We start from the raw sequence: 21201 nt of genomic DNA on the forward strand, positions 1-21201 counted from the left end.
GGAGGTACTTGAAATTGAATTACACCAAATTACTGCCACCACATCAAAGGTGTAGCTTTTATAACAGTTTCATGTCAAGAGTAATAATCCTCAACAGTGCAGTGATTTAACAGATAGCAGGTTTTCTGTATGCGGTGGTGGGGTAGTATTGTTTTTCTTTCAAGAACGGAAATATTCTGTAATTACCTGGATAATGAAATTCAAGTCTTCTTACATTATCATTGTCAAGCGTTGCAGTGTTTTTGAAGTACTGAATCACTTGTTACTTTCCACTTTCATCTTTGGTTCGGTGGCGATGAACCCGCTGAAAAGGCTTCCACGCTTCCTCTCTGGATCTGCGATTTTGTCTGCAGAAAGCAGATGCCGTAAATTAAACCAGCTATGGATGTTTTACTCATTCTTCATAACTAAACATTAATTTGTTCCCAATATGTTTGACTTTTATCAAAAAGGGGACCAGAAGTGAAACCTTTCTGCTAGATCAAATAAAAGGTTTTACATACCCACTTTTATGTTAGTGGAAGGGAAGAGGAGATGGGACAAAAGGAGTGTGACTCTCCAAATGTGTATTATGTGAAGTGCATGTTAATCAGGAGATGATATTCAGATGTTGTAGGTTACAGATCTTTGCATCAGGAAAAAGGCAAAGTTTGCTAGAATTTCAGTTTGTATCAAAATACAGATTGAGGTCTCCTTCATTCACAGTGAATACTGAATGGCTAAGGAACAAGCCTGACTCTGGCGTTTACTGCTGGATACATATTTCATGTAATTAAATGAGTTACCCTTATTTTGTTTGACAATATGTAGATTTATGGGTTTTATGATGACTGAATATTTGCTTTGCAAATTGGAAATCTAGCTCCTTGTACTTAATGCATGGAGGCATCCATCTGGCAGTGAATGCATTCCTTGGGTTTTGTATGCTTTAGAGGTTTTCTAGTTTTTCTTACCCCAGTGCATTCCAGAATTATTTCTAGGTTTGTTTAGATAACTGATGAGATTCCCATTCCTCTCAGTTTTGTAGAATCACGGAAGGATTAGCAGTCCTGTGCTAGTAAACGATGTATACCACTGCTTAGCTTTTTGCACCTCTTGCACAGCTACGTTGTCCTTGACCACATACACTGAATTTTTATTGTCCCCGCAGGGGTTGTTCTTATTGTTTTTTTCTCCCCAAACTGTAATAAATATAAAGGTGTTTTTAACATAGTCCAACAAAATAGTAGTTCTCAGCTTTGTGGGATAGTCATGTTGATATTTTTTCTGTGTGTTATTCCGATTTGGTGCCTGATATTGGTGCAGCTTTTTTCCACGTGCCACTCCGGGCCTGCAGTTGACTGGCTGGCTCTATCCTCACTCTCCTGCAGAACATCACGCACTTCATTAGCAGCTGGCCACAAAGAGATGCTGCTGCAGTTCTTACACGTTTCAAAGCTTTAAACAAACTTTGCCATGCACGACTTTTATCTAGCTAAACTATACTTGAACAGCCTTTGTGTCTTTCCTCTTTACTTTCTAAAAGAATGCCTTTGAGCATAGTGATCAAATGTAATTTAAAGTTGTTGCATCTAAGACACTTTTTCTGATCCTGGAACTGCAGTCAAGAGTACTTCCTTTCAAAAATTTATATGACAATTAAATGCAATTAGATCTGCCCATGGCTCTCTTCTTAACTTGACATAAATGGGATGCCCAAACCGTGCCAGAAAAGCTTGATGAACCCTTTTCCTTGACTAAAGAAATTTAACTCCTTTTTGGTCAGTTTAAGTGTGGTACTTAATTGCCTTTGTATGTTTTCCTAACACTATTCCTCTGGATTTGTATTGATGGGATTGTTCAGTGCAAACAGTTTTTCCTGCAGCTTTATGTAGATTAGTGGAGTTAACTGCACCTTTGAGTTGCTTCCTTCAGGAAGGACTCTCCTGTTGCTTCCTGACATCATCTTTCATACTTGAGGTTCTATTTTGTGCCTTAAAAGTCCTATGGACTAAATGTGTGCCCTTGAAATTTTTCTTCCATTAGAAAATATGCCAGCATAGAACAGAAGCTATTGGCTATAATAATTACCAAGCTTTCCCTCGGATGTAATTTTTTTTTTCCACCCACTCAGAAGTACTTGTAATGCTCTCATTAATTTTGGAATAACCTCAAGAAAATTCAGCTTGGAAACCAGCGAGATGCAGAGCATATCCCATATCAGAAGAACTCTGTTGGTATATTTAAATATAACACAGCACGCTATTTTTTTTTCTCTCTGTCTGTAGCTTTTCTAAATTAGATTTATAAGGGATTTTTAAAAAGACCATCAGGATCAACATTAGACCTTTTTATCTCAGGCTTATGGCTGTATTGCAGTGCTGCTTCAGTTCTTTGCAGTATCATAAAAGTTTGCCAGCAATAGTGAAGCACTGATGCCGCTGTGCAAGGCGCTGTGAAAATTTATTTAGAATACAGCTTACGTCGGATCACGGTATTGAAGAAAGATGAGCTTGAACTGAACCTACTTCGAGAAAAGTTGCAGGAGTGATCACGGGGCATGGGAAATCTGCATCACAGGAGACAGAAAGCCCTGTGGCTTGTTTTGACCTAGCAATGTGAAGGTTAGGATATGATTATTTAAAGACATGGTTTGGGAATGGATGGGATATGCACGTGAGAATGCACAAAAAGTATCCAAGTTAGAAGACAGTGCTGATGTGAGAAAATTTAGGATGAAAATTAGACTGCTGATAGTCAAAACACAGACCTTCTCCCAGTAGAGCAAGGAGGGGGAATTACAGTTTTTTAAGATAGCTTATGCTTAATTCATAAAAAGGGCTGTTGTGGTGTGGCTGCTCGCATTAGAAGCCTGTATGTGCCCCAGATGTCCCATCCCCATTCTGTCTTCTGCTAGATGACTGGTGCAATTCTAGGGCATGAATACTGCTGCCTGCCTGTCCTTCAGCCTTTTTTCTCCTCTGAGGAGACAGTTGTGGAGGGTAGAGCTTTTTTGAAGCAAACGTTCTTTTAGATGGTACACAATCAAAGAGCTGAATTAGGGCCAACTGGCTGTGTGTGCATGGATTGTACCAGCACAGACGCGAGCAGCTTCCACAGCGTCGCATCAGACGGGGATGGCGTAGAGCCTGTACAGACACCAGTGAAGCCAGTGGAATGTCTCCTGTTGACTCCAGCAGACTGCAAACTAAGCCTTTCCTTGTTATGATTCACCGTAACTAAGGAAACCTAAATTCACAACATAAGAGTCTGAAGCCTTTCTTTTGAGGCCTGAAAAAGGCTGTGATGCTCTTTGATTTTTGAAGTGGAAAGCCCTCTCTCCATCCTTTTGTCAAGTGTGTGCTTGGTTCTGGTGCGAGGCCTGGTGAGATGGGCTATTTCTGTGTGGCAAGAATGCAACAGGCTGTCCCTGCGTGATCTCTCTGATGCTAAACTTGGAATGTTAATTTTCAAGGTGGTTCAGCCCTTCTCCCCACTCCCCCCGGCCTTAAAGTAATGGACCACTACTCTTTCCGGAGTTCTTGCAGGGTGCACATCTCACACAGGCACTTCTATTTCTTTTCATAAGGAAACTGAAGAGGTTGAGAGGTTTGGCCAAATGTATTTTTGTTATGCTTATGTATTGAACAAGAGGTTGTTTTTTGAGGCAGTTTTGTTTTTCCAAAGTAACCACTTTATACTTATACAATGCTATATATCTTAACAAAGCCTTGAAATGAAAAGCCTGACACTTTTTTTTTGTTTTACAGTCACCTCTTAGCCATGACCTCATCCTTAACCTGACTCAGGATGGAATCAAACTGCTGTTTGATGCTTTCAATCAGAGACTTAAGGTAATAAAACATTGCAAAACAAAACCCTAGGAGATAGTGACACTTAACAAAGCATTATTAAGTATACACTTTTATGTTTAGCTTGCCATGTATAGTGCTCTCTTGTGATAATGAACTGCATTTCTTTGGGGGTTTGGGGGTTAAATCTTGGTTTACAGGATTAAGACGCTTTAACATTGTACTGGGGACTGTAAGAGTGCCATAGGAGCAGGATGGTTCAGTGCAATCTCACTTGCCTGTCTTGTCTCAAGATGCTCCAGAAGCTGCAAAAGGCCATTACTAAAGCTAAGCCTATGATTTGAAGTCAGATCATCATTTAATGCAAGCCAGGCAGTGTTGTGTTTTCTCAAGCTGTTCCTTTATTAGGGCTGACACTTTATTTTTGAAAGCAAACTTCCTACCTCCTGTTCTTAGTTGTTACGTTCGTACTTGTGTGGCCATGAGTTCATGATTTCTCCCAGAAAGCCACGTTCAGGCCTGTTGTGAGCACGGGAGGCGTCGGCTCACAATTTGTTCCGGATGAGCTTTTATCTCTGTGACCAAAGTCCTCAGCCCAGCAGTTGCACTCCTGTGCTTTCGGGTGACCAAGTTTTGATCTGCCTTCCTAGGATGCTTTGTGTAGCTAAGATGCAAAATAAAGGGCAGGCTCATCATTAACCTCCTGTGGCATTTATGGTCGTAAAAATCTGTTATGACAGTGGTGTGGTTCATCCATACAGAACGGGCTGCTGTGGGGCTGTAGAGAGATGCCAAGATCAGTATGAAATTTTGAAAAGCTTTCTTAACTGAAACATTTTAAATATCTGCATGTAACTTCTTAATTATTCAGGATGGTCCTTTTGGCAGGACCAGCTGTGCTGAACAGTTGGCAGTGTGGTTCTCACCTGGTGCACAAATTGCTTCCCACAGTGCTGGGGTGTTGATTGGGCTAATTGGGTGAGAGTGTACGGCTCTAGCTGCTGTGCTATTGAACACTGGAAAGCAGAAGTGTGGCGTTAAATGTGATGCTAAAAAATGGAATGCTTACCCTTTAGGTAAGTCTGGAAGATGGTGCTCATACCCATGCTTCCAAGTATTGGAACAGTGGTAGCCTTGTTCGCCTTATTCATGTCTCCAATAAAACCAGGAGCAAAACATCACTCTCCAAAATGTCAACCTAGTGCTTTATTAGAAAAATGAAAAAGAGTGAAGCAGTGTGCTGCCAGCTGAAACTTGAGCTCTTGGTGTACTTTAAATGGATAGCAACCCAAATTAGTAGTTATTGGGAGTACTTATTTCTCTAGTAGCAACCTGTAGCACCATGATACGCATATATTTTTCTTTTTAAAGATATCTTTTATATTAACTATAAAAATATGTGTTTTGAAGAACAATTTTCGGTGCTCTTTGAGCTCAGGTGGAGGACAGCTGAGCACTGACACCCCCCCCCCGATTTCAGTTTGTAATTGCCTTATGGAAGTTATCTGTTCTTGAAGTCATTCTGTAACACTGGGATTTTCATTTTTGTCAAGATTTAGAACTTAATAAATCAGAATTTGTATGGAAATTCATGATTTTCAAGACAACATGCTGAAAATTCTCTTTGTCAGATGGGTCTTTATCAGTGTAAGCTACACCTGCTGTACGAAATCTTTCCAAAATATATTTAATTCTTAAGGAGACTAACTCAAAACATCATCACTTCAGGGCCATCTTACTGATGGTTTTTGGAATGTCGCAATGTTGGAGTGTTTTTAATGTGCTGTAAGGAGTGTATGCCATGTCTCTTCATCTCCAGACAGTTTTTGTGGGTCTGGCTTTCTCATTTCAACACCCAGTGTTCTAAGAACTGTGCAAGAGCTTTTCTTCTCAACCTTCTCCACAATATGTTTTAAAATGTGTTTTAAAGAAAAAATAGAAAAAACCAAATTCTTCTGGTATGTGTGTTTAGGTTTGTTTCAAGAAAAAATAAATAGAAAAAACCCAATCTCTTCCAGTATGTTGTGGTTCAGTGGTCTAGCGATACCTTTTGTTTGTTTGAACTCTGAAGAGTCAAGCTGTGTAAATGCCTACAATGCTATGAAAACTTACACTTGTGAAAGTGTTCAGAAAGCTTTATAGAAGAAATTCTATGGGATCAGTTTCGAAGTGAGCAACAGGACTTGTTAAAGAGTAGTGTAGAATAAGTAATGCCCGTTTTAAAGATGGTATGACTCTCTGTTTTCGGTGTTGCTCAGCAGCAGCAAAACTGGAAAAATCAGGATGTGTGTTTTCTTTGCTTTGTGTGTTGTTTTTTAATACAGTCTTGCTATTGGTTGTGGAAAAGAGATTGAAATACAGGCTACTGAAACAGAAAGACTTGACAGACCCAAAGAAGCTGGTGCAGGTATAAAGCTATAGCAATATTCCCCAAAAGTTTCCTCCCTTTTTTCAGGGAGGAGAAGGCAGCTTGCGCCTAGTCTCTACTTGCAGTCAGTAGCCAAAGCACAACAGGAGTTGTTAGTGTGTTAGTTTTCGAGCTAATGTGACCAGGTTCTGAAACGTTACTGTGAATTGTAGAAACAAGGTCTCTTGTGCAAGCTGCCTCTGAGGTGGAGAAAGCGCTGGTCTGTTATGGCTGGTTAGTAGATACCTGAACATTTTTATGAGTCTTACTCAGTAGTAATTATCAAAACAGTCAATGTGACAAAACATCAGGTCTTAATCCTTTAAACCAGCTGCCTTCTGGCTGGGTGGTAAACCCATCGCTGAATAGTCCTTGGTCTTCTCAGTTGTTTGTTCTCTGCACGTAGAAAGAATTGCGTTTGAATCCTTTTTTCAGTGTAGTTTCTGTAGTTTAAAACGTAGATCCTTTTCTAGTGCTATGGCCTGTTGCAGCGTTTCTTCAATATGTGTCTTTCATGACTTCTATGAGATCTTCTGACTACCTTTTAAATTTTGCTGACTTGGGCTTGTTTCTTCCTCTGCCATTAGTGAAAAGAAATGTTGATGTGAATAGATTTGAGGCACAGGAAGAGGGCTGTGGCAAATGGGTGCTGCTGGCTGCTCTCCGGGTGTTTGTCTCGCGGGGACCTCGTTTGGGCAATGTGCTGTGCCTCAAGCACTGCTGCTGCTTCTTGTTCAACTCATCCTTTGGTCTTCCACCGCTGCAGCCTATTTCAGCAGAACTTCAGGAGAGCGCCTGATACTCTCTAGTAGTTGCTGCAAAACTAGATCTGTTTGTGGGGTGGTTTTCTCTATTTTCAAAACCTTTTTTCGAGGAGAAAGAGGATGTGCAGAGTTACTAAAAAAAAAAAAAAGTAACATCATTCCTAGCTCTTTATAGAAGTAGCCTTTGTTTTTTAACAAGCTGTGCAGTAAAGGAAACCTGGATGTGTGAAACTGCATTTGAATTAGAATACTGAGTAACTAGGTTCTTCCAAGAAGCATAATTCAAAGTATATTTGTTCAGAAGAAAAATTTGTTTGCTCTTCTTTATGTTGGTTCTGCCAGAATGTTCTTTCGTTACTTGCTTTGTGCTGTACTTGTTGCTTATATCCTGAAATCTGTGGTCTTTCCCAGCAGAGTGCTTCAGAGAACTCTTCCAACTTCTTATGAGTCAACAGCGTACCAGAAATGTTGGGTTTTTTGGGGTTGTTGGTTGCTTTTTTTTTTTTAATAGTGGTTTGAGGATAGCAAGTTGTTTTATTTAGGGTTATTTCCCAGGCATCTCCCAAAACCAAGACTTCCTTCTTAGCTGGTGATATTTTTAGGCTTTCAAGCCACATTTGGTAGCAAGCTCCCTGGGGATTTCTGCTCTGTTGTCTAGCTGAAGAGTGAGTCCTTTTGAAATCTGCCAGTGATTTGTTGGAGGATTATACAAAGCAACAAAAAAGGTGCTTTACCTTTTCTTTGCAGCAGTTATGATGTACTCTGCATATTTTCCTTTTCCTGCTGACACAGGAACGCATATGTGGAGTGGAAGAAGCTTGTGTCTGACCATGGGTACTCACCAAAAATGATCTGGTCTAGCCTCAGGATCCAGTAACAGTCAGATAAAAATCATGTGAAATTGATCTCAGCTGCGCATGTGCAGTAATGCAGCTGGCTGCTGGAGAGCAGCTCTGTGGAAAGAGACCTGGGAGTCCTGGTGGATAACAGGGTGACCATGAGCCAGCAATGGGCCCTTGTGGCCAAGAAGGCCAATGGCATCCTCGGGGGGCATCAAGAAGAGTGTGGCCAGCAGGTGGAGGGAGGTCATCCTCCCCCTCTGCTCTGCCCTGGGGAGGCCGCATCTGGAGTGCTGTGTCCAGTTCTGGGCTCCCTGGTTCAAGAAGGAGAGGGAACTGCTGGAGAGGGGACAGCAAAGGGCTACCAAGATGCTGAGGGGACTGGAACACCTCTCTGATGAAGAAAGGCTGAGGGATTTGGGTCTCTTCAGTCTGGAAAAAAGACGACTGAGGGGGGATCTCGTCAACGCTTATAAACACTTAAAGGGTGGGTGTCAGGAGGATGGGGCCAGGCTCTTTTCAGTGGTGCCCAGTGACAGGACAAGGGGGAACGGGCACAAACTTGACCATGGGAAGTTCCACCTCAACATGAGGAGGAACTTCTTGACTTTGAGGGTGGCAGAGCCCTGGCACAGGCTGCCCAGAGAGGTGATGGAGTCTCTGTCTCTGGAGACATTCCAAACCTGCCTGGACGCGTTCCTGTGCCACCTGCTGTGGGTGACCCTGCTCTGGCAGGGGGTTGGACTGGATGATCTCCAGCAGTCCCTTCCAACCCCCACCATTCTGTGATTCTCTAATGTATTGAGAACAAAGGATCCATACCTAATATTATCTGCAGAGAGGGGAAACTCCTTGGAATATTCAGTAAGGTCTAAAATATTTAATAAATATCAGAACTAGGTATTACGAATTGCCCTGATTCTTTGAGGGTTACTCTTCTGATTATCTTCTGTAATGCTTGGAGAGGTTGCTAGGTGTCTTTTTATGTAGTATTGAAATGGAATGCTACTACTTAGTTTTGCCGTCTTCATCTTTTCCTTTAGAAAAAGCGTTGGAAAATTGAAACAGTGCAGTCAGTGCTAGGACTTATTACCCTGCACAGGATTTCTTTAGGACAATAAGAGTGACTGAAGGAGTGACCTATTGTTTAACATTCATTACAGGATTCCCTAATAGAGTAATTCCCTGTTACTTCCCTTTGAACTTGCTTAAGAGTAATCTTTGCAGAAATCAAGATGCTGATGTATGAGTGAAAAGATGACTTTCTGCAGGTGAGTGCTGATTTACACGGGACCTGGAGGTACTCTCCTCAGCCCGTCGTTGTTCTTCAGAACTTGTTTCAGACGTGTAGTTGCCGAGTCCGTTTTTGGAGTCTCTTCTCTGCCAATGTGGTTTCTCCTGGCAGAGCTCTGTTGGGGAGTGGAGCGAGCAGCATTAGCTAGTCTTGCCTTTTGACAAGAATTTGCCTCTGTACCATATTACTTCACACTTTTGCCAGTTGTTAATGTTTCTCTTTCCTGTGTTTCAGGTGATTGAAGTTTATGACTTGACTAAGGTGAAGTTAAAATATTGGTATGTGATTTAAGACCTCCCATGATTTCTTCTTGATTACAGTGACTGGTTTCTCTCTTTTTTTTTTTTTTAATCCTGCATTCCTTTTTTCAATTGTTATTGTTAAAAAAAAAATATGGTTAAATGTGGTATTGCTGTTAGTAAACATTTGTAGGATCTGGTCAGTTTTCTTAAGGCAGATTCATTTTGTTTTCTCTTTCAGTGGTGTCCACTTTAACTCTCAGGCAATTGCTCCAACCATAGAACAAATTGATCAGTCATTTGGAGCAACACATCCAGGAGGTAAGCTGAAGTATTCCTGAGGATCAGAAGCGCACCTAATTGACAGGCTTTTTTCTAGGAAGTCTTTCCTGTATGTCTGCCTGGAGGAATGTGTAGGCGCTTCTGTTGTCAAACGATATGAAGTTGTGCTCCAGAAGGGTCGAATTCTTATGGCTGGGATATCGTGTAAAATGTCCTGAATGTTCAGCTGTGACTTTCTTTAAGTGAAATGGTCAGGCACAGAATGGTGTGTTCGGATATCATTAATGATCTGGTTTGAACTGCCGGTACCAGAAAACTGTGAGCTTTGCTGTTGTTTTTACACATTCTTATGCATGGTCAGCTCTCGAGTGTCCTTAGGGATTAAGGATACTGTGAACATACAGACATCGGAGCTGATCTCCGTGCACAGTCAGCCAGGACCGTTTGCTCGGGGCCCATGCTCTGAGAATGCGGTTATACCCCTGTTAGGGCAGGATCGAGTCCGAGCCTGTGTGTGTCTGCCTTGCATCTCCCTGCCTCTGCTTCCTCTTACTGGGAGCACTGGGAGGTGTGGAGGCAGCCTACGTGCAGCACGACCAGAACCAGGCCACGTTTAATTAACCTGGCTGAGCCCACTCTGACTCTTGCAGCTTCTTGGCTGTTCACCAGCTCTGTAGCAGGAAAAAGACTATCTTTAAGCTCCTTGTTTACATATGAAAACAAAGCATGTATTTCGGGGGTTTGTTAGGTGCTGAAAATAAGCCAGTGGTGAAACTTTGAAGAGGATATTTATAATTAAACTGCTGAGGAGTCTTTGAGAAACAGAGCCACAAACTGGCATAACAACAAAGAAGATAAACTCCATATAGGCAAGATACCCTTTTTAGAATATCATTTTCTATTTTTAGCTTAACCCAGTCCATTTGCAGTAGTCGGGCTGATCCCAAATAGGCTGGTGTGCTTTGTGATTGATGGCGATTGCATATCCAGTCTTTGTCCCTGCTCTCTGCAGGCAATCTCTTGCCCATTACAGAACAGGATTTATTAACTGTGGAGGGTCATGTGGCTAAAGTACTATCATCGCATAATAGCCTGCTGTAGTTGATGAACATCAGATTGAGATAAATGAAGCTTGGAGGATTTCTAGCCATAAGGCTCCAAGGACCAGAATCAGCCTTTTTAAATTTCACTTTGGTCATGATCTTAACACTTCCTCTTAAGCAGAAACTCTGAGAACTATAGTTAGCTAGTATGGAAATAGTATGTACAAGACTGTTTATAATTTTAGCTTGTTCTGGGACAATGGTTTATTTGCAATTATTTGCAAAATTGTAATATTATGAACCATAAAAATAAATATCCAGCTGTAAGCATTGCTTGTGATACCAACAGCGTGGTTTATTACTGCATAAAATTGTATGCAAGCACTTAAAAGCATAACTTGGCACCACGTGTCCTCGTGCTGAATTTGCCAGATATTGTGTGCCTGTCACGTTCAATTAAGGAAACTTGCACACTTGCCTCATCTGATGGTAGTTTTTCATAACATCTCTTCATCCAGTGACCTGTAGATATGAAAATGTAGTTATTAAAATGTTGGCCTATATTACCATTTCACTAGTGCATTTGCTCATTTGGTTTCCTCGCTGGAAATTCAGTATCTTCCATTAGCATCCTACTTAGCAGAAGTAAATTCTCTGTGTTTAGTTGCCTGTCGTAAGCAGTTTGAACAGTTTGTATCATGCAATTCAAGTTTTTGATAATTCTTTTTTTTCTTTGTGTTTTCTAAAACAGAAAAGGCAAAAAACCACCATAGTTTTCAGCATGTGGGAGGGATGATGATGGTGTTTTCACGTCCCACAAGTATTTGAGCTGGGGTGGGGAGAGAAAGGTGGGGAAGAGAAACCTTCCTCTTAACGTGGCCAAAGTACCAAATGCCGGCTCTCATGAATGAAAGTACGACATAACCATCCCTTTTCTTCTCTGGACCGATGCTCCTCCGAAACCCCAATGCAAGTCCTTTAAGTTTAAAAGTATTTTGTTGTTTATTTCTGTGTTAACCTCCACTAGAGTTTCAAACAAAATATTCTCTTTCGCTTAAAACCAAGGTGGTTGCAGCAGACCTTTCCTGCAACAGGATACAGTGATAGTTTCAGAACATATTTCAAAAGGTTAGCAACGGTTTTGTGTTGAAACCGACCTTCAGTGAGCAGGTTTGGTTTTGCCAAATCAGTGGTTTTAAAAAAGAAGAGTCATCAGGAAAATTGTAAGCGGCTTCATTACTTTTTGGCCAATGTTAGGTTGAAACTTTGTAGTATCTTTGTCATGGGGCTGGCTGAAATATGACCACTTTGGAGGTCGATAGCTTCACCCAAGCCAAGATTTCATCCCGCATTTCCATGATTCTCTGACCTGACCTCCCGCTGGGGAGCGCTTGCTCCTGCCAGTGGGGCTGTTGAAATCACATCCTGTTCCACAGCCTTGTGGATGCGGCTGTTTGCCGAAGTGCCGTTCAGCACAGATAAAGGCTGTGGGGTTGAACTGAAGCCATAAGGTAGAAAGAAAAAGCCATCCTTCCCTCCTGGCAAGGAGGGGGGGATGCTGTCTTCTAGCTCTGTAGCTCTCGGAGACTTCAGAGGTTGCCCAAGCTCCCCTGGGGTGCCAGAAAAGTCTTGTGCTTGTTACCAGGAAGACTTGACTTCTGGATCTGCTTTTGTCAGAACTGTGTCCGTTGTGCAGGCTTGCTGGTGGCGGTGGCTTTGTCCTGTCCGGCTCTACAGAAATGTCTTCCAGCTGGTCACGCTCTGCTGCTCTCCTGGAAGGCAGGCGCTCTCCCCTTCCTTCACCCGGAGTCTTTTTGCTTCTGTCAGCAATTTTGAATGGAATTATTCTACAGGGTACCCATGTAGTTCATAAACTGAAATAAAATAAAGGCTTACCTTGTTCAGTCATGTGGTTGTGACATATAGTCTTGAGGGAGACATGAGAGAACTTCCAAAGGATAAAAACATTCCTTGCCCTTTAAGCCTAAACATCAACAAATGTTGCAGGCGATGGGAACTGATGCGATTTTTATAATCAGATATCACACTTGGCATGACTAGGGGAAAAACACTTCTCCAGCTGGCTGTGGGCTTTGGAAAAGATGCATCATAATTTATCACATGAGAGAGATTTGTGTAATTTTCCTCCAGATCAAAACATTTCCCTCTCCCCACACGTTTTCCTTTGAGTGACAAGGAGGGAAAATGCTCTTAACCAGCACATTCTACAGAAAAGGCAAATGATAACTTTTGAGAACTTAATGCTTATTGCTCAACTATTATTTTTCTATCCTGGGCAGTCTGGTATTGTCCAGATATCTTGTGACATGTCTTTCAAGCTGAACATTTGAAAGGCACTTTGTGCGTGGGGGGGAGAAAATAATAGTATATATTATTATGCATTTTCTCGCTATGCCATGTCATCTTAAATATAAAATGGTAAGAAAAAAAAAAGAGAAAATGGAACCAATTTCCTTTGGTAAAGTGGAATAAAGCAGTTTGTTTATTGTCTTTTGCCTGTGCTGTTTTCAGACTGGTTTGCAAATGAACTAGCTTCTGTGTGTTACAGGAACACTATGTTCCCCCAGCAGCTACTGGGCACAGGTTGACATTTGGTAGCATCAATTCCCAAACTGTTCCCAAGCTCCCAGTCCCGTGGGAGTGTTTTTAAAGCGTTCCACAATCTCACAAAAGAGTATGTCTTGTTAGAGTAAGTACTGGGGTGACTTTTATTGCCGTTTATAGTTCATGATGTGCAATTTATTGCAATAAATCAGGACATCTCGTGGCGTGATGACAGCTGGAAATCTGTGCGTGTCCTAATTTATTACTGCTCTCTGTAAAAGCTGACCAAATGGTTTGGTGTTTCTGGTGGCACTATTTTAGTTCTCATTGTAAACGCCTAGGACCTGCGTGACTGAAGCATTTCCTCCTCGTGCCACGTTACTCCAGCTTTGTGAGCTGGAGCTCCCCTTGCTCGGGAAGGAGAGGTGGAAGCGGCAGGGAGGTACCTGTGAGCCCTGGCTGGGGCACATGCTTCCCGCTGGTGTGAAACGCGGAGTTTGTCAGCATTCTGGCCGCATCTGTCTAAAGGAGTTACTGGTTGATGTTGGACAAGTGTTTCACATAACAATGAACAGAATTGTTTTGTACTAATAGTAGCTGTTTAAACTACTTTAGGCATATTAAGGTGTGGTTGATTGTGACATATTGTATAGTTGTATCATTAGGGATAGGTTAGTGCCGGCTGGCTTACATAGGCAATTCTTATTGTAATGAATCTAAGGTTTCTTATTGCTGTGTTTCTACTGCAACAAATTAAAAGGCAAACTATTACTGTCCTGTGTAATCGTGTTCCTCCCACATTTTGAGACGTAGTAAATCCATTGAGGTGATGGAAGTGCTGTTAGATTTGAACTGAAGGATTCTTAGTTTATTTCAATAACCCTGTTCTCTTTCTTTTCCCTTTTAGTGTATAATTCCGCTGAGCAACTCTTTCACCTCAATTTCAGAGGACTGTCATTTTCTTTTCAGTTAGACTCCTGGACTGAAACTCCGAAGTACGAGGTCAGCGATCATTCTGATTTAATGGATAGTCTTTTTTGCCTCTATGGTACTTGCAAAATATCACCTACAGCATGTCTCGCCTGCAAGCAAAAGAAACCAGTAATTTGGAAGGAATTTAACTCCTCTGTTGTGCTCTTATTCATGCTATGTAATCATTTAGAAGTTAAAAATTTTCTGCTTTTTAGCAGAGGCATGTGCTTAGAGGTTTTGCTTGCATCATGAACTGGGACTAGCAGTTCTGCTGTTGAAAGGAGTCCTCTAAAAATATGAGCGCTGCCTATGCAAATACGTAAACGTTAAGCAATCTGCAGGAAGGCTGTTCTTTTATCAGATATTTTTGAATCTCATCAAAGTGATTGCGCAACTAAACTAGGATAGAGTTCATAAAATATGTTTTCATCTTAAGTGTTCTTCAGTATGAGTGCTTTTAGAAAGCCGGATGAATGAGCTTTATTTGTAATGCCTGTCTGCATATGCATCAGATGTTTGGATGAGTTACTGAATAATTGAACGTATTACCGTGTTCTCTGAAATCTTTGGAAATCACTGTCTATAGAGGAAACAAGATCAGGTCTTCTGTGATTCCCACCTATACTAACAAAAATGTATGTATAATTTGTTTTGTGAGAGGATGGAAACGCTCTCAGTTGTATTATCTAGGCTTACCAGTGAAAAAGAAAGAGGAGCATCTAAAGAGCCAAAACAAAGTGGGAGAAATCAACCAACATGTCTTTATGTCACAACCTAGTACTTCAGTAGTTATGTGTTGACATGTGAGAGAACAGGGGGTAACCAGGGGAAGTTACTATTTAGGAGCAGTGAAGGTCAGTTGGGCTTTGGAAATATTGGAAGGTAAATAGAAACCTAGGAAGCCAAACAGAAGGAACGGCCCAACAAAGAGTACTTGCTTTTCATGTAAGAGTTCCGAGGGCATTTATGAATTAAATGGCCGAGCTGCTAGGTCAGTCAATTGTTATTCTGAAGATTTGAAAAGATGTTAAATAAAATTGCTAGAATCAATGTTAGCCGTTGCATCTGTGTGTCTTATCTTGGTACGTGGTTCAGTTAACTAAGAAAATAACTAGGGATAGTTAGAGAATGCTTGGCTCAAATACTCTGAGGGAGATCGTGTGATGATTTACTACTTTATAGCTGCCAGAACAGCGATAGAACAGTGCAGAAAATAATTTTGCATTCTCAACGTCTTTCATCCAGTTGTTCAATAGTAAATGGAACAGTAAATAAATAGTAAAATGTTGCTTGCACAGAATGGAAGGTGAAATTTCCCCAGGATTAGGAATAGGTAGAAATAGTTAGGATAGTTTAGAAAACAGGGTAGTATGAAACAGTCCAGAGGAAAGATGACTGTTGTTTGCGGAGTCTTCTGGGGAGACTGGAAGATAAGGCTGAATTAAGGATTCAGCGTTAGGATAAGGCTGAATAAAGAGTGAAAGGATATTCGAAGATGCCAAAATCTTTTGAGCTCAGACAGGATCATACAGGAATGCTAAATGAGTTAGCAAAGCAGTGTAATCTCTGCTTATAGAAATGAAAAAAAACTCAGAGGAAAACTTTGGGTTTTTTATATAGGTAGTAACGAACTGTAGGTGAGGAGCACGTGAAAACCTACTCCCTTTCTGTTAAGGAGAGAGGCATATATGGCACTTCCATGGCTCTGGAGAAGATTCCTCTGTTGCTAAGGCATTTGTGTGTTAAAAAGGAATCTGAAGTCTGACGAAGTCAGAAAGCTGTGTTTTCAAGTTGTCGTGTTCTGGGCAAGTTCAGAAAGAGGACGGAAATCAGGGCGTCTCTAGGTTTGTTAGGTACTGGCCATTTGCTGCTAAATCCCTACAGCAGTGAAGGTTATTGCCCTGGGTTGTTGTTGGTTTGTTTTTGTTTTTTTTTTTTTAATAAGAATACCTTTTTGTGTTTACCTTAAGTGGTGTCCTGCTAATGTAGACCAGGATAACAGTTTTCATATCATGCATTTTGGTCTTGTTGACTGCTTGTGACAAAGCTAAGTCTTTTCTGTCCAATGCCAGCAGAGTATGTTGATAGCGTTGAAGAAAGGTCTTGTCATCTTCAAAGTTGAAGGAAATCCACTCTTACTGCCATGAAAGAATGAAGCTGACCTCCTTAGCACACTTTCTATTTGAAGAAAACGCTCAAAATCCCTATGAAAAGAATACGTGTCAGAATGTGGTGATAAGGAGAGCAGAAAATCTATTGAATGAATGAATCTCGGTTAATCGGATAAAGGCATTTTACAAACCGGCAAAAATGTTAAACGGCTGAAATTAATGCAGTGGGAGAGAAAAAAGAATTTCTACCTTTTAGATAGCTGATTTCTTAGAACTTCAGTCTAGCATATCAGCACAGATACTTCTATATTGCTAGTTGCCAGTGATTAGACCAAGAAAACCGGAATTCTCAATAGGCTCATGGCTAATTGTTAGACTAGTGCCATCTCCTGGTGGATAAACATAGCAAGCACTTCGCCCCAGCCTGGGAATGCGGGAGTGGCGGAATGTAAAGAAACACATCTACAAGGGGTGGTGGTGGTTGTTCGGTTTTTTGCCCTCTCCCGTGTCTTTGGCTAGAGATTTATCTGAATTGGTTAGCATATATTGTATTTCCAATGCAATTTTAACTTTGACTTGAAGTTTCTCCTGTGTCATGTAACAAGAATGACTTTGTACATCCACAGCCTAATTTTGCCCATGGCCTAGCCTCTCTGCAAATTCCGCATGGTGCGACTGTGAAACGTATGTACATCTACAACGGAAACAGTCTGCAGGATACCAAGTACGTACATGCCGGTTTCATCACTTAGAATATACTTTTTCCAACTCATTTGTTTAGGGCTTTGCGAATGCTAAATATAATCTTATATACCTAGTTTTCTAGTTCCGTTTGGGTCTCTCATGAATTTGGTAGTGTGCGGAATGCCTTTAGGTACCAGCCTCTCACATTTCCATGGGTATTGTCCTCAGACCTTATGACCAAGTGTTGGTTTGATGACTGTCGCTATCAAGTCAGCTTGGCCCAGCTGCAGCAGGCTAATTCGACTGACCTGAAAAGGAATTCATTAAGTAAAGGAGGAAATGTGGGGAATCTAGTAAGAGCTGCAGTTAGGCTAGTATTACTCCAGATCTCGTTTGCATGCCAAGGCAAACCAAACTTGGTGTAGGCAGTCAGTCATTTTGTTACAGTATTGGTACTATGTATGTCACGGCAACCAAGGGCCTTAAACTCTGTCGCTCGACAAAAGTAATAAAATACGTGTTTTCAGGCTTAAGCCCTATGTATAATCTATCATATATTCAATATATTTGCCTTTACCTGACCGAACTTACTATTCTGAGGAAACTGATCTTCACGCCTTAATACTAATGTAAGAATTGTATTTTAATATAGTTAATGTTTTCTATGGTGTTGTGTTCTGTCTTCTTTTAAACAGTAATTTATTGTACAACATCTGACGTTTTGCTCTTTCTAAAACCATTGTTCCTGACGTTCCTTTACTAAGAAAAATTGAAAGGACTTCTGTAATCTTCCATCCAGCTATAAATACCCAAATGATGAGGTGGTAGTTTTTGCAGAGACAGTTCTGTTTTAATGCTTGGAGATGATTAACACCTCTGTGGATCGCTGCTCGGAAGGGAGGGAACCTTGTTTATGCAGACATTGCCTCCTAATTAGAAATAAATGCACTGCAGAGAAACGTTGTTGTCCGTGACATGGGGGGCTTTAGTGAGAGCACTAATTGTCGCACGGGGCTCTGGGCGGGTGTGAGAGCTCAAAGCCTGACTTTTAGCTCAAGTCACTTACACAGAGGAGAAACTCACATCAGAAAAGTGAATTTTACAGAGCATATACAAACTAACACACAGGGAAGCAGCCCTTCCATTGAAAATGTCTGTCTTGGGGCCGTTAACAATTTTGTCAAAAAATGTTGTAATTGAATTAAAATGAGAACTGTCCCAGGAAAGCAGCACCACCGTTCGCGACGTACCTGCACAAGCCGAGTTCATGTTCTGGGCTGTGGTACCTTCCCGAGAGCAGCGTGAGCATCCCTGCGATGGCTTTTCTGCTGCCTTTGGGTGGTACACCTAGTGCAAGGAGCAGGTGCCTGTAAAAACCGTCCAACTTCAACTTTCCCAAGAGAAGTCTGAAGTTACGTCCTCATAGGAGGCATCCAGAGGCTAGATACAGTTTCTGTAATTTCTGGAGTCTTTGAAACTTGCTCTTTGTTTCATTAATAGTAAAGGTCCTGTGTTTGAGGGCTGCCTGGTTGTTCCTCTTCCTTTTTCCCCGGACTTTCTGATCCTTGTGTTTAGTATAACTTTTAATTTTCAGTCTGAGTTAAATGCAGGTTTGTCAAAATTAGTGCTCTGTTCCAGTGAACCAGCACCAGCTTGTTAATGGAAAATTTGAAGATTAAGCGAATCCTATACAGGTTGTTTTGTGTGATTGGTTGCAGGGCTCCTTTGATGCCCCTCAGCTGTTTCCTTGGTAACGTGTACGCTGAGAACGTTGATGTTCTGAGAGATGGAACTGGACCCTCAGGTTTACGGCTTCGCCTACTCACTGCAGGTATTAGTGACACTCAGAACACTGAACTGGTTGTTTCCCTCAGGAAAAGAGGGATAATCACAGAATGGTTCGGGTTGGAAGGAACCTTAAAGATCATCCAGTTCCAATCCCTCTGCCCTGGGCAGGGACACCTCCCGCTAGACCAGGCTGTTCAAAGCCTCATCCAGCCTGTATAAATTAAGCGTGGGTTATTTGTGATGATTTTACAGGTGATTTCAAAAGGTTTTCTGTGTCTTATTTTGAACTATTGGAAACAAAACCCAATAAAACCCCTGGGAAGGTGAATCTGGCTGTTGCTGCGTTTCCCTGGTCCTGAAGAAGTCACGGTGGGCTGTAGCCCTGTCCTCTGTGGCTCCAAGTCCTGAGAGTCTGCTTGCAGAAATGGAATTTGACTCCAGGTGCATGTATAAATAAAACAGATGCCAGTACATCATGGGGAAAAACCACGAGAAATCAAGAAACCTTATGTACATGTGCTTTTTCTGAGTTTCCAGTCAGCTGTATAATGCTGATGTTTTTGTGATTAATTCTGGAAAGCTTTTAAAAATGCCAGCAAGAGACTACATCAATGCCGCAGCCTTAGACTGTGCTTTAAATTCAATTCCATTTTTGTTTGCTGTAAGAGGCAGCAGTGAAAGCGGCAGAGGCTGATGAGGACCTTCTCCTTGTGTGTCCTTTCGGAGACGGAGGGCTTAGAAATTAGGGAAAGATAATATGACTGCGGAGGAGCCTTGTTCAGTCGCCGCAACTTGAGACTTGACAATATTTTTAAGAAAAAAATACTGAGATGTCTTTAACAATTTTCATTAGCAGGCTCGGCTTTTCACCTCTTCTGGTTACTACGTGTGTGTATATTGAGGAAACGCTTGGAGTACATTCCCAATATGCAAAACTTGAAAAGGAGAAAATTTAAGATGAAGAAAAAAAAATTATGACTAAAAATGGAGCAGACGTTTTCAAGTTACTTTGCTTCTCTCTTTACAGAGGAAGATAATGGAGAGCTGCCTAAGACAGGGAACGTATATCCTCGTGTGCTAGGAAAGGAGTTAGCTGTAACATCTTAATAATAGAAATGATTTTGAGAAATTGGAAACCTCTAAGGTAGAGTGTCAAGTTTAGTTAAAAATATATATGTGCAGCTTAAGGGAAATGTTGTCAACGAATAAAATATACCACTAATGTTCAGACTAAAACTTGCAGAGGGGCAATGTGGACACGTGCTGTTCTTGTCTTGCTAAAGTTTGCAGAAGCTCCTTTATAGAACATATTATACACCTGTTCCAGCACAAATTTCTCTTCAAAATGTATTAACGTGAAGTAACTCTTGCTTAAGAAATCAAGGATGACTCTATCAGATATTTCTGATTTATTTTATTGGGTAACTGGCGAAATAAATAATGTATAGTGATAAAAGCTAAGTGTGTGTTTAGAGCACATCCCATATTTTGAGTAATTGCTGCATAGGTGCGCATGCATCCTCCTAAATATAAGATGCTGTGCTCCTGAAGGCAATTGGGGTCGCACCCTGTAAGATCTTTCCGTTTCTTCACATCTAGTAACGGATGTCAGCCATTCGTCTATGCGAGGGCTGTTCAGTAAGATCTGTTTTTAACACTGTTTGCCCAGGAACTGATTTGCTATTGATTTACTGAGCTCTGGGAATCTCGAGTAAAGAATGTGTGTTTTCTCATAGTCCATGTGGATGAAGAATTTAGCTTCACAGGCTGTACTTTTTTAGCTGGGGATACATCTCTAGTTGCTAAAGCAGAACATTTTAAGGATAGAAGTAAATAATTCCTGGTACTTCTACTCACCAGCTGATGGGAAACCGAGACTGACTAGGACAGCAAGTGACGCCGCCGTGAATGGCGACGCAGTGAAGGCAGCGTTGCTGAAGTCGGAGGTGAAGATGGGGCTCTGCAACAGTCAGCATATACATCACCTTGATAAGAAATGTTTTAAACTGTTGCAAAATAAAGGGTTAAATTTACTTTGGGCACTGTTCTCTAAAGAATGCAGCTGGTTCGTGATAAACAGAGGAATGCTAAGCCCTTGGTGTTGATTTGCTGATGAATTTTGGGTTGTTTTCCATTCCTCAGGCTGTGGCCCGGGTGTTTTAGCTGATGCCAAGATGCGGGTATTTGAGCGGTGTGTGTACTTTGGTGATTCGTGCCAGGATGTGCTGAGCACCCTGGGATCTCCGCACAAAGTCTTCTACAAGTCCGAAGATAAGGTGAGGGAAGTCGTTCGGGCGCAGGACCTCGTCTCTGTTCCGCGCGCTCTCAGTTTTATCACAGGGCCTGCGTTTTGCAAGGCCAGTGAAGTTAAACTTCCACGTAGCACAAATTGAGCCAGGATGAACTGTTACAGAATTTGATT

General features: G+C 41.4%; 1 protein-coding gene across 4 annotated transcripts in view; it reads left to right on the top strand.

Annotated features, from left to right (window-relative positions):
• The window catches only part of PHAF1 (phagosome assembly factor 1), a 36271-nt gene that overhangs the window by 5701 nt on the left and 9369 nt on the right, over positions 1 to 21201 (top strand). For all 4 annotated transcript variants that reach the window (XR_010070957.1, XM_063334228.1, XM_063334229.1 and 1 more), the window contains 7 exons: positions 3750 to 3833; positions 9330 to 9373; positions 9576 to 9655; positions 14132 to 14226; positions 16934 to 17031; positions 18710 to 18822; positions 20922 to 21055. Coding sequence is in view for 3 of the 4 variants with exons in the window: in XM_063334228.1 (XP_063190298.1) it covers positions 3750 to 3833; positions 9330 to 9373; positions 9576 to 9655; positions 14132 to 14226; positions 16934 to 17031; positions 18710 to 18822; positions 20922 to 21055 (648 nt within the window). In the remaining variant the exon portion in view is untranslated. The remainder of the gene's footprint in view (positions 1 to 3749; positions 3834 to 9329; positions 9374 to 9575; positions 9656 to 14131; positions 14227 to 16933; positions 17032 to 18709; positions 18823 to 20921; positions 21056 to 21201) is intronic.

This window comes from Chroicocephalus ridibundus, chromosome 4, assembly GCF_963924245.1.
Source record: "Chroicocephalus ridibundus chromosome 4, bChrRid1.1, whole genome shotgun sequence".
Taxonomy (NCBI): Eukaryota; Metazoa; Chordata; class Aves; order Charadriiformes; family Laridae; genus Chroicocephalus; species Chroicocephalus ridibundus.